Source organism: Gasterosteus aculeatus, chromosome 15, assembly GCF_964276395.1.
Source record: "Gasterosteus aculeatus chromosome 15, fGasAcu3.hap1.1, whole genome shotgun sequence".
Taxonomy (NCBI): domain Eukaryota; kingdom Metazoa; phylum Chordata; class Actinopteri; order Perciformes; family Gasterosteidae; genus Gasterosteus; species Gasterosteus aculeatus.
This window is the reverse complement of record NC_135703.1, coordinates 260,196-269,797: the sequence shown is the minus strand read 5'-3', so window position 1 is coordinate 269,797 and position 9,602 is coordinate 260,196. Positions and strand designations below refer to the sequence as shown.

General features: G+C 48.8%; 1 protein-coding gene, 1 long non-coding RNA gene and 17 other non-coding genes across 21 annotated transcripts; all 19 read right to left on the bottom strand.

Annotated features, from left to right (window-relative positions):
* Positions 1–103: 103 nt before the first annotated feature.
* LOC144388357 (uncharacterized) lies at positions 104–8,486 on the bottom strand. Of its 3 annotated transcripts, XM_078089153.1 has the most exons (4): positions 8,042–8,486; positions 7,211–7,644; positions 6,838–6,891; positions 104–2,324 (listed from the first exon to the last, which is right to left on the bottom strand). In XM_078089153.1, exon 4 carries the CDS (start codon positions 1,321–1,323, stop codon positions 853–855), a length of 471 nt encoding a protein of 156 aa, XP_077945279.1. In that variant the 5' UTR covers positions 1,324–2,324; positions 6,838–6,891; positions 7,211–7,644; positions 8,042–8,486; the 3' UTR covers positions 104–852. The 3 variants fall into 3 exon arrangements, with proteins under 3 accessions (XP_077945279.1, XP_077945280.1, XP_077945278.1); XM_078089154.1 differs by lacking the exon at positions 6,838–6,891 and having other exon boundaries at positions 7,591–7,644; XM_078089152.1 differs by lacking the exons at positions 6,838–6,891; positions 7,211–7,644; positions 8,042–8,486 and adding exons at positions 2,699–2,752; positions 3,079–3,310.
* LOC120833461 (small nucleolar RNA SNORD53/SNORD92) lies at positions 2,435–2,513 on the bottom strand. The gene has a single exon (XR_005714330.2). It is a non-coding gene; the product is annotated as a small nucleolar RNA SNORD53/SNORD92 (small nucleolar RNA).
* Positions 2,835–2,913, bottom strand: LOC144388518 (small nucleolar RNA SNORD53/SNORD92). Its single transcript, XR_013452901.1, has one exon. It is a non-coding gene; the product is annotated as a small nucleolar RNA SNORD53/SNORD92 (small nucleolar RNA).
* LOC144388512 (small nucleolar RNA SNORD53/SNORD92) lies at positions 3,215–3,293 on the bottom strand. The gene has a single exon (XR_013452895.1). It is a non-coding gene; the product is annotated as a small nucleolar RNA SNORD53/SNORD92 (small nucleolar RNA).
* LOC120833460 (small nucleolar RNA SNORD53/SNORD92) lies at positions 3,648–3,726 on the bottom strand. The gene has a single exon (XR_005714329.1). It is a non-coding gene; the product is annotated as a small nucleolar RNA SNORD53/SNORD92 (small nucleolar RNA).
* On the bottom strand, positions 4,061–4,139 carry LOC144388517 (small nucleolar RNA SNORD53/SNORD92). Its single transcript, XR_013452900.1, has one exon. It is a non-coding gene; the product is annotated as a small nucleolar RNA SNORD53/SNORD92 (small nucleolar RNA).
* On the bottom strand, positions 4,461–4,539 carry LOC144388516 (small nucleolar RNA SNORD53/SNORD92). The gene has a single exon (XR_013452899.1). It is a non-coding gene; the product is annotated as a small nucleolar RNA SNORD53/SNORD92 (small nucleolar RNA).
* Positions 4,899–4,977, bottom strand: LOC144388510 (small nucleolar RNA SNORD53/SNORD92). The gene has a single exon (XR_013452893.1). It is a non-coding gene; the product is annotated as a small nucleolar RNA SNORD53/SNORD92 (small nucleolar RNA).
* On the bottom strand, positions 5,330–5,408 carry LOC144388506 (small nucleolar RNA SNORD53/SNORD92). The gene has a single exon (XR_013452889.1). It is a non-coding gene; the product is annotated as a small nucleolar RNA SNORD53/SNORD92 (small nucleolar RNA).
* LOC144388515 (small nucleolar RNA SNORD53/SNORD92) lies at positions 6,123–6,201 on the bottom strand. Its single transcript, XR_013452898.1, has one exon. It is a non-coding gene; the product is annotated as a small nucleolar RNA SNORD53/SNORD92 (small nucleolar RNA).
* On the bottom strand, positions 6,541–6,619 carry LOC144388502 (small nucleolar RNA SNORD53/SNORD92). The gene has a single exon (XR_013452885.1). It is a non-coding gene; the product is annotated as a small nucleolar RNA SNORD53/SNORD92 (small nucleolar RNA).
* LOC144388509 (small nucleolar RNA SNORD53/SNORD92) lies at positions 6,974–7,052 on the bottom strand. Its single transcript, XR_013452892.1, has one exon. It is a non-coding gene; the product is annotated as a small nucleolar RNA SNORD53/SNORD92 (small nucleolar RNA).
* On the bottom strand, positions 7,347–7,425 carry LOC144388505 (small nucleolar RNA SNORD53/SNORD92). Its single transcript, XR_013452888.1, has one exon. It is a non-coding gene; the product is annotated as a small nucleolar RNA SNORD53/SNORD92 (small nucleolar RNA).
* Positions 7,725–7,803, bottom strand: LOC144388508 (small nucleolar RNA SNORD53/SNORD92). The gene has a single exon (XR_013452891.1). It is a non-coding gene; the product is annotated as a small nucleolar RNA SNORD53/SNORD92 (small nucleolar RNA).
* Positions 8,176–8,254, bottom strand: LOC120833458 (small nucleolar RNA SNORD53/SNORD92). The gene has a single exon (XR_005714327.2). It is a non-coding gene; the product is annotated as a small nucleolar RNA SNORD53/SNORD92 (small nucleolar RNA).
* An 82-nt stretch (positions 8,487–8,568) lies between the features above and the next one.
* Positions 8,569–8,647, bottom strand: LOC144388514 (small nucleolar RNA SNORD53/SNORD92). The gene has a single exon (XR_013452897.1). It is a non-coding gene; the product is annotated as a small nucleolar RNA SNORD53/SNORD92 (small nucleolar RNA).
* Positions 8,648–8,853: 206 nt separating this feature from the next.
* Positions 8,854–9,571, bottom strand: LOC144388358 (uncharacterized). Its single transcript, XR_013452707.1, has 2 exons — positions 9,264–9,571; positions 8,854–8,906 (listed from the first exon to the last, which is right to left on the bottom strand). It is a non-coding gene; the product is annotated as an uncharacterized LOC144388358 (long non-coding RNA).
* Positions 8,987–9,065, bottom strand: LOC144388501 (small nucleolar RNA SNORD53/SNORD92). The gene has a single exon (XR_013452884.1). It is a non-coding gene; the product is annotated as a small nucleolar RNA SNORD53/SNORD92 (small nucleolar RNA).
* Positions 9,400–9,478, bottom strand: LOC144388513 (small nucleolar RNA SNORD53/SNORD92). Its single transcript, XR_013452896.1, has one exon. It is a non-coding gene; the product is annotated as a small nucleolar RNA SNORD53/SNORD92 (small nucleolar RNA).
* Positions 9,572–9,602: the final 31 nt, after the last annotated feature.

The following is a 9,602-nucleotide window of genomic DNA, read 5'->3' as shown; positions in this document are numbered from 1 at the left end:
ATATACACACATATATATATATGTATGGCTAGATCACTTACAGCGAAATATAGAACGTCCGCACATGGCGGCCATATTAGTACGGTCAACTAACCACCCATAATCAGGAATCAGGAAACATTTATTGCCATAATATGTGACATACAAGGAATTTGACTTGGCGGTTGGTGCGTAACAGCAGACAGTACGACAATGGACGACAAGACAACAGGCTATGGGTTAGTTACATTTACATTACATGTCATTTAGCTGACGCTTTTATCCAAATAACAAACTCAGAAGAACAAGAAAGTGCAATTTCATTAAATAAGCCAATTTACAACTTGCTGTAGATAAGAACCATTATAAGTCCAATGTAATTGCTACAGTTAGTGTGTTAGTGGAGGTAGAGTCTGAAGATGTGTGTCTTTAGTCTTTGCTCTCTGTGGTCCTGATGTCTTCAGAGACCTCCTTCCACCATTTAGGAGCAGGACAGCAAAGAGTGGAGATCTAGTCGAGTGTTTTGCTCTCAGTGAGGAGGAACAAGCAGTTTATCACATGCAGAGCGGAGAGTGCGGGTCGGGATGTCGGGTTGGACCAGGTCCTGGATGGAAGCTGGACCCCATCCATTCACAGCGTGGTACGTGAGCACCATGTTTAGAACTGGATGAGCCACCGGTACCAGTGAAGAGAGCGGAGGAGTGGAGGATTGAAGGAGAAGTTTAAAATAAAGGAATACAAGTTAAAGTTTAAAATATAAAAAAAAAAAAGTGCACCAGCGAACAGAAAGTGACAGTAAAGTGATGTGTGGAATGTCAAGAGTCAGTCAGTGGGGGTCCGGCTCTGTTGATGAGGTCTTAGTCCTGATGGACCTCAGCCTCCTGCCAGATGGAAGGGGCACAAACAGGTTTTGTCCGGGGTGAGAGGGGTCGGCCACCATCTTTTTAGCTGCTTCAGAGACCTGGAAGCGAACAAGTCCTGCAGGGACGGCAGATTGCAGCCGATCAGCCTCTCTGCAGAGCGGAGGACACGCTGCAGCCTGCCCTTGTCCTTGGCTGTGGCTGCAGCGTACCAGACGCTGATGGAGGAGCAGAGGATGGACTCCATGATGGCCGTGTAGAAATGGACCATCATCGTCTTTGGCAGGTTGAGTTTCTTCAGCTGCCTCAGGAAGAACAACCTCTGCTGAGCCTTCTTGGTGATGGAGCTGATGTTCAGCTCCCACTTGAGGTCCTGGGTGATGATGGAGCCCAGGAAACGGAAGGAATCCACAATATTGACGGGGGAGTCACACAGGGTGATGGGGGAGGGTGGGGCTCTGTTCCTCCTGAAGTCCACAACCATCTCCACTGTCTTTAGAGCGTTGAGCTCCAGGTTGTTCTGGCTGCACCACGACACCAGATGGTCAGACTCCACCTGTAGGCGGACTCGTCCCCACCAGAGATCAGTCCAATGAGGGTGGTGTCATCCGCAAACTTCAGGAGCTTGACGGACTGGTGACTGGAGGTGCAGCTGTTGGTGTACAGGGAGAAGAGCAGAGGGGAAAGAACGCAGCCTTGGGGGGAACCGGTGCTGATGGTCCGAGAGGCTGAGACATGTTTCCCCAGCTTCACGTGCTGCTTCCTGTCAGACAGGAAGTCTGTGATCCACTTGCAGGTGGAGTCGGGCGGTGCAGCTGGGAGAGTTTGTCCTGCAGCAGAGACGGGATGATGGTGTTGAAGGCAGAGCTGAAGTCCACAAACAGGATCCTGGCGTAGGTTCCTGGGGAGTCCAGAAGCTGGAGGATGTAGTGGAGGGCCATGTTGACAGCATCGTCCACAGACCTGTGTGCTCTGTAGGCGAACTGCAGGGGGTCCAGGAGGGGGTCGGTGAGGGACTTCAGGTGGGTCAGGACTAGCCGCTCAAAAGACTTCCGTTAAAAATGGAGCAAGTTGGCCTTTATGTAACCGTACGAGTGACGGCAAAGCGGGATGTCCTATGTCACCATGTCTTGTGTGTGGAGGCGGGGAGGGAGGGGGGGTATTTCTACACAACAAACTAATCAAACTGTTAGCAAGATGGTCAATGATCAGTAATGATGCTTGCATGCAGGAATGATTTGTGGTTACTGTATTTAGAGCATGTTAAAACTGATTTGCTTTTCTTTGTAGCACAGACTTCAATTTATCCAGCAGTGTGTGGCATTAAGACGGACATCAATAAAGTACAATGTGATAAAGAAACTTTTTTTTATTCTCAAAGTTGAATATCATAAAAATCATGGTGGTTGAACTATGCATAACAATAACAATGTGTGGAAGAATTTCAACTAGGTCTTCATTTGACTCCTCCTCCTGCGAATTGATCTGAAAACAAACAAACATCAGGTGAAGAGTGTGTAGTGTTGCTGACCTTCAATCAGAGAGATGTAAGAGCAGGGGGGGGTGTGTGAGAGAAAAAGAGTTCAGCTCAGGGATTGGTCAGACAGCCAAGAGGAAGTGACATCACAGGAGTTCAGCCAAATATGCGAAACCTATCTGACTCTCATCATCCGTCCCTGCAGATATCAAGTCTACTCGACTCGATGCCTTTGTGGTTAAATCAGTAAAAGGTGTAGAATTGATTGATGTAGTAGAGCGCAGTCGCCGGAGGAATTGCGCAGCCGGCGGAGGAATTGCGCAGCCGCCCGAGGAATTGCGCAGTCGCCCGAGGAATTGCGCAGCCCTAGCACATGTCTCACCTTTGCATTCTCCTCAGTTCATCCTCTCAGCGCTTCAGGAATCAGCTGATGTCCCTTTGTAAACAATAAGAAAAGGAAAATGTCAATCACAGAGACAGACATGTTTGTGTGAGAGGAAAATAGTTCAGCTCAGGGATTGGTCAGACAGCCAAGAGGAAGTGACATCACAGGAGTTCAGCCTAATATGCGAAACCTATCTGACTCTCATCATCCGTCCCTGCCGATATCAGGTCTACTCGACTCGATGTCTTTGTGGTTAAATCAGTAAAAGGTGTAGAATTGATTGATGTAGTAGAGCGCAGTCGCCGGAGGAATTGCGCAGCCGGCGGAGGAATTGCGCAGCCGCCCGAGGAATTGCGCAGCCCTAGCGCATGTCTCACCTTTGCATTCTCCTCAGTTCATCCTCTCAGCGCTTCAGGAATCAGCTGATGTCCCTTTGTAAACAATAAGAAAAGGAAAATGTCAATCACAGAGACAGACATGTTTGTGTGAGAGGAAAATAGTTCAGCTCAGGGATTGGTCAGACAGCCAAGAGGAAGTGACATCACAGGAATTCAGCCTAATATGCGAAACCTATCTGACTCTCATCATCCGTCCCTGCAGATATCAAGTCTGCGATGTCTTTATGGTTAAATCAGTAAAAGTTGTAGAATTGATTGATGTAGTAGAGCGCAGTCGCCCGAGGAACTGCGCAGTCGCCCGAGGAACTGCGCAGTCGCCCGAGGAATTGCGCAGTCGCCCGAGGAACTGCGCAGTCGCCCGAGGAATTGCGCAGTCGCCCGAGGAATTGCGCAGCCCTAGCACATGTCTCACCTTTGCATTCTCCTCAGTTCATCCTCTCAGCGCTTCAGGAATCAGCTGATGTCCCTTTGTAAACAATAAGAAAAGGAAAATGTCAATCACAGAGACAGACATGTTTGTGTGAGAGGAAAATAGTTCAGCTCAGGGATTGGTCAGACAGCCAAGAGGAAGTGACATCACAGGAATTCAGCCTAATATGCGAAACCTATCTGACTCTCATCATCCGTCCCTGCAGATATCAAGTCTGCGATGTCTTTATGGTTAAATCAGTAAAAGTTGTAGAATTGATTGATGTAGTAGAGCGCAGTCGCCCGAGGAACTGCGCAGTCGCCCGAGGAACTGCGCAGTCGCCCGAGGAATTGCGCAGTCGCCCGAGGAATTGCGCAGTCGCCCGAGGAATTGCGCAGCCCTAGCACATGTCTCACCTTTGCATTCTCCTCAGTTCATCCTCTCAGCGCTTCAGGAATCAGCTGATGTCCCTTTGTAAACAATAAGAAAAGGAAAATGTCAATCACAGAGACAGACATGTTTGTGTGAGAGGAAAATAGTTCAGCTCAGGCATTGGTCAGACAGCCAAGAGGAAGTGACATCACAGGAGTTCAGCCTAATATGCGAAACCTATCTGACTCTCATCATCCGTCCCTGCCGATATCAGGTCTACTCGACTCGATGTCTTTGTGGTTAAATCAGTAAAAGGTGTAGAATTGATTGATGTAGTAGAGCGCAGTCGCCCGAGGAATTGCGCAGTCGCCGGAGGAATTGCGCAGTCGCTCGAAGAATTGCGCAGCCGCCCGAGGAATTGCGCAGCCCTAGCACATGTCTCACCTTTGCATTCTCCTCAGTTCATCCTCTCAGCGCTTCAGGAATCAGCTGATGTCCCTTTGTAAACAATAAGAAAAGGAAAATGTCAATCACAGAGACAGACATGTTTGTGTGAGAGGAAAATAGTTCAGCTCAGGGATTGGTCAGACAGCCAAGAGGAAGTGACATCACAGGAGTTCAGCCTAATATGCGAAACCTATCTGACTCTCATCATCCGTCCCTGCCGATATCAGGTCTACTCGACTCGATGTCTTTGTGGTTAAATCAGTAAAAGGTGTAGAATTGATTGATGTAGTAGAGCGCAGCCGGCGGAGGAATTGCGCAGCCGGCGGAGGAATTGCGCAGCCGCCCGAGGAATTGCGCAGCCGCCCGAGGTATTGCGCAGCCGCCCGAGGAATTGCGCAGCCGCCCGAGGAATTGCGCAGCCCTAGCACATGTTTCACCTTTGCATTCTCCTCAGTTCATCCTCTCAGCGCTTCAGGAATCAGCTGATGTCCCTTTGTAAACAATAAGAAAAGGAAAATGTCAATCACAGAGACAGACATGTTTGTGTGAGAGAAAAAGTTCAGCTCAGGGATTGGTCAGACAGCCAAGAGGAAGTGACATCACAGGAATTCAGCCTAATATGCGAAACCTATCTGACTCTCATCATCCGTCCCTGCAGATATCAAGTCTGCGATGTCTTTATGGTTAAATCAGTAAAAGTTGTAGAATTGATTGATGTAGTAGAGCGCAGTCGCCGGAGGAACTGCGCAGTCGCCGGAGGAACTGCGCAGTCGCCGGAGGAACTGCGCAGTCGCCGGAGGAACTGCGCAGTCGCCCGAGGAACTGCGCAGTCGCCCGAGGAATTGCGCAGCCCTAGCACATGTCTCACCTTTGCATTCTCCTCAGTTCATCCTCTCAGCGCTTCAGGAATCAGCTGATGTCCCTTTGTAAACAATAAGAAAAGGAAAATGTCAATCACAGAGACAGACATGTTTGTGTGAGAGAAAAAGTTCAACTCAGGGATTGGTCAGACAGCCAAGAGGAAGTGACATCACAGGAGTTCAGCCAAATATGCGAAACCTATCTGACTCTCATCATCCGTCCCTGCCGATATCAAGTCTGCGATGTCTTTATGGTTAAATCAGTAAAAGGTGTAGAATTGATTGATGTAGTAGAGCGCAGTCGCCCGAGGAATTGCGCAGTCGCCGGAGGAATTGCGCAGTCGCTCGAAGAATTGCGCAGCCGCCCGAGGAATTGCGCAGCCCTAGCACATGTCTCACCTTTGCATTCTCCTCAGTTCATCCTCTCAGCGCTTCAGGAATCAGCTGATGTCCCTTTGTAAACAATAAGAAAAGGAAAATGTCAATCACAGAGACAGACATGTTTGTGTGAGAGGAAAATAGTTCAGCTCAGGGATTGGTCAGACAGCCAAGAGGAGTTGACATCACAGGAGTTCAGCCTAATATGCGAAACCTATCTGACTCTCATCATCCGTCCCTGCCGATATCAGGTCTACTCGACCCGATGTCTTTGTGGTTAAATCAGTAAAAGGTGTAGAATTGATTGATGTAGTAGAGCGCAGTCGCCCGAGGAATTGCGCAGTTGCCGGAGGAATTGCGCAGTCGCTCGAAGAATTGCGCAGCCGCCCGAGGAATTGCGCAGCCCTAGCACATGTCTCACCTTTGCATTCTCCTCAGTTCATCCTCTCAGCGCTTCAGGAATCAGCTGATGTCCCTTTGTAAACAATAAGAAAAGGAAAATGTCAATCACAGAGACAGACATGTTTGTGTGAGAGGAAAATAGTTCAGCTCAGGGATTGGTCAGACAGCCAAGAGGAAGTGACATCACAGGAGTTCAGCCTAATATGCGAAACCTATCTGACTCTCATCATCCGTCCCTGCCGATATCAGGTCTACTCGACTCGATGTCTTTGTGGTTAAATCAGTAAAAGGTGTAGAATTGATTGATGTAGTAGAGCGCAGCCGCCGGAGGAATTGCGCAGCCGCCGGAGGAATTGCGCAGCCGCCGGAGGAATTGCGCAGCCGCCCGAGGAATTGCGCAGCCGCCCGAGGAATTGCGCAGCCCTAGCGCATGTCTCACCTTTGCATTCTCCTCAGTTCATCCTCTCAGCGCTTCAGGAATCAGCTGATGTCCCTTTGTAAACAATAAGAAAAGGAAAATGTCAATCACAGAGACAGACATGTTTGTGTGAGAGAAAAAGTTCAACTCAGGGATTGGTCAGACAGCCAAGAGGAAGTGACATCACAGAAGTTCAGCCAAATATGCGAAACCTATCTGACTCTCATCATCCGTCCCTGCAGATATCAAGTCTGCGATGTCTTTATGGTTAAATCAGTAAAAGTTGTAGAATTGATTGATGTAGTAGAGCGCAGTCGCCCGAGGAATTGCGCAGTCGCCGGAGGAATTGCGCAGTCGACGGAGGAATTGCGCAGTCGCCCGAGGAATTGCGCAGTCGCCCGAGGAATTGCGCAGTCGCCCGAGGAATTGCGCAGCCCTAGCGCATGTCTCACCTTTGCATTCTCCTCAGTTCATCCTCTCAGCGCTTCAGGAATCAGCTGATGTCCCTTTGTAAACAATAACAAAAGGAAAATGTCAATCACAGAGACAGACATGTTTGTGTGAGAGGAAAATAGTTCAGCTCAGGGATTGGTCAGACAGCCAAGAGGAAGTGACATCACAGGAATTCAGCCTAATATGCGAAACCTATCTGACTCTCATCATCCGTCCCTGCAGATATCAAGTCTGCGATGTCTTTATGGTTAAATCAGTAAAAGTTGTAGAATTGATTGATGTAGTAGAGCGCAGTCGCCCGAGGAACTGCGCAGTCGCCGGAGGAACTGCGCAGTCGCCCGAGGAATTGCGCAGCCCTAGCACATGTCTCACCTTTGCATTCTCCTCAGTTCATCCTCTCAGCGCTTCAGGAATCAGCTGATGTCCCTTTGTAAACAATAAGAAAAGGAAAATGTCAATTACAGAGACAGACATGTTTGTGTGAGAGAAAAAGAGTTCAGCTCAGGGATTGGTCAGACAGCCAAGAGGAAGTGACATCACAGGAGTTCAGCCAAATATGCGAAACCTATCTGACTCTCATCATCCGTCCCTGCCGATATCAAGTCTACTCGACTCAATGTCTTTGTGGTTAAATCAGTAAAAGGTGTAGAATTGATTGATGTAGTAGAGCGCAGTCTCCGGAGTAATTGCGCAGTCTCCGGAGTAATTGCGCAGCCGCCCGAGGAATTGCGCAGCCCTAGCGCATGTTTCACCTTTGCATTCTCCTCAGTTCATCCTCTCAGCGCTTCAGGAATCAGCTGATGTCCCTTTGTAAACAATAAGAAAAGGAAAATGTCAATCACAGAGACAGACATGTTTGTGTGAGAGAAAAAGTTCAGCTCAGGGATTGGTCAGACAGCCAAGAGGAAGTGACATCACAGGAATTCAGCCTAATATGCGAAACCTATCTGACTCTCATCATCCGTCCCTGCAGATATCAAGTCTGCGATGTCTTTATGGTTAAATCAGTAAAAGTTGTAGAATTGATTGATGTAGTAGAGCGCAGTCGCCCGAGGAACTGCGCAGTCGCCGGAGGAACTGCGCAGTCGCCGGAGGAACTGCGCAGTCGCCCGAGGAACTGCGCAGTCGCCCGAGGAACTGCGCAGTCGCCCGAGGAACTGCGCAGTCGCCCGAGGAATTGCGCAGCCCTAGCACATGTCTCACCTTTGCATTCTCCTCAGTTCATCCTCTCAGCGCTTCAGGAATCAGCTGATGTCCTTTTGTAAACAATAAGAAAAGGAAAATGTCAATCACAGAGACAGACATGTTTGTGTGAGAGAAAAAGTTCAACTCAGGGATTGGTCAGACAGCCAAGAGGAAGTGACATCACAGGAGTTCAGCCAAATATGCGAAACCTATCTGACTCTCATCATCCGTCCCTGCCGATATCAAGTCTGCGATGTCTTTATGGTTAAATCAGTAAAAGGTGTAGAATTGATTGATGTAGTAGAGCGCAGTCGCCCGAGGAATTGCGCAGTCGCCCGAGGAATTGCGCAGTCGCTCAAAGAATTGCGCAGCCGCCCGAGGAATTGCGCAGCCCTAGCACATGTCTCACCTTTGCATTCTCCTCAGTTCATCCTCTCAGCGCTTCAGGAATCAGCTGATGTCCCTTTGTAAACAATAAGAAAAGGAAAATGTCAATCACAGAGACAGACATGTTTGTGTGAGAGGAAAATAGTTCAGCTCAGGGATTGGTCAGACAGCCAAGAGGAAGTGACATCACAGGAGTTCAGCCTAATATGCGAAACCTATCTGACTCTCATCATCCGTCCCTGCCGATATCAGGTCTACTCGACTCGATGTCTTTGTGGTTAAATCAGTAAAAGGTGTAGAATTGATTGATGTAGTAGAGCGCAGCCGCCGGAGGAATTGCGCAGCCGCCGGAGGAATTGCGCAGCCGCCCGAGGAATTGCGCAGCCGCCCGAGGAATTGCGCAGCCGCCCGAGGAATTGCGCAGCCCTAGCGCATGTCTCACCTTTGCATTCTCCTCAGTTCATCCTCTCAGCGCTTCAGGAATCAGCTGATGTCCCTTTGTAAACAATAAGAAAAGGAAAATGTCAATCACAGAGACAGACATGTTTGTGTGAGAGAAAAAGTTCAACTCAGGGATTGGTCAGACAGCCAAGAGGAAGTGACATCACAGAAGTTCAGCCAAATATGCGAAACCTATCTGACTCTCATCATCCGTCCCTGCCGATATCAAGTCTGCGATGTCTTTATGGTTAAATCAGTAAAAGGTGTAGAATTGATTGATGTAGTAGAGCGCAGTCGCCGGAGGAATTGCGCAGTCGACGGAGGAATTGCGCAGTCGCCCGAGGAATTGCGCAGTCGCCCGAGGAATTGCGCAGTCGCCCGAGGAATTGCGCAGCCCTAGCACATGTCTCACCTTTGCATTCTCCTCAGTTCATCCTCTCAGCGCTTCAGGAATCAGCTGATGTCCCTTTGTAAACAATAAGAAAAGGAAAATGTCAATCACAGAGACAGACATGTTTGTGTGAGAGGAAAATAGTTCAGCTCAGGGATTGGTCAGACAGCCAAGAGGAAGTGACATCACAGGAGTTCAGCCTAATATGCGAAACCTATCTGACTCTCATCATCCGTCCCTGCCGATATCAGGTCTACTCGACTCGATGTCTTTGTGGTTAAATCAGTAAAAGGTGTAGAATTGATTGATGTAGTAGAGCGCAGTCGCCCGAGGAACTGCGCAGTCGCCCGAGGAACTGCG

What these genes read in the sequence shown, in the direction of transcription:
- LOC144388357 (XM_078089153.1), bottom strand. Translation starts at nt 1,323, where the DNA reads ATGGTTGTGGACTTCAGGAGGAACAGAGCCCCACCCTCCCCCATCACC.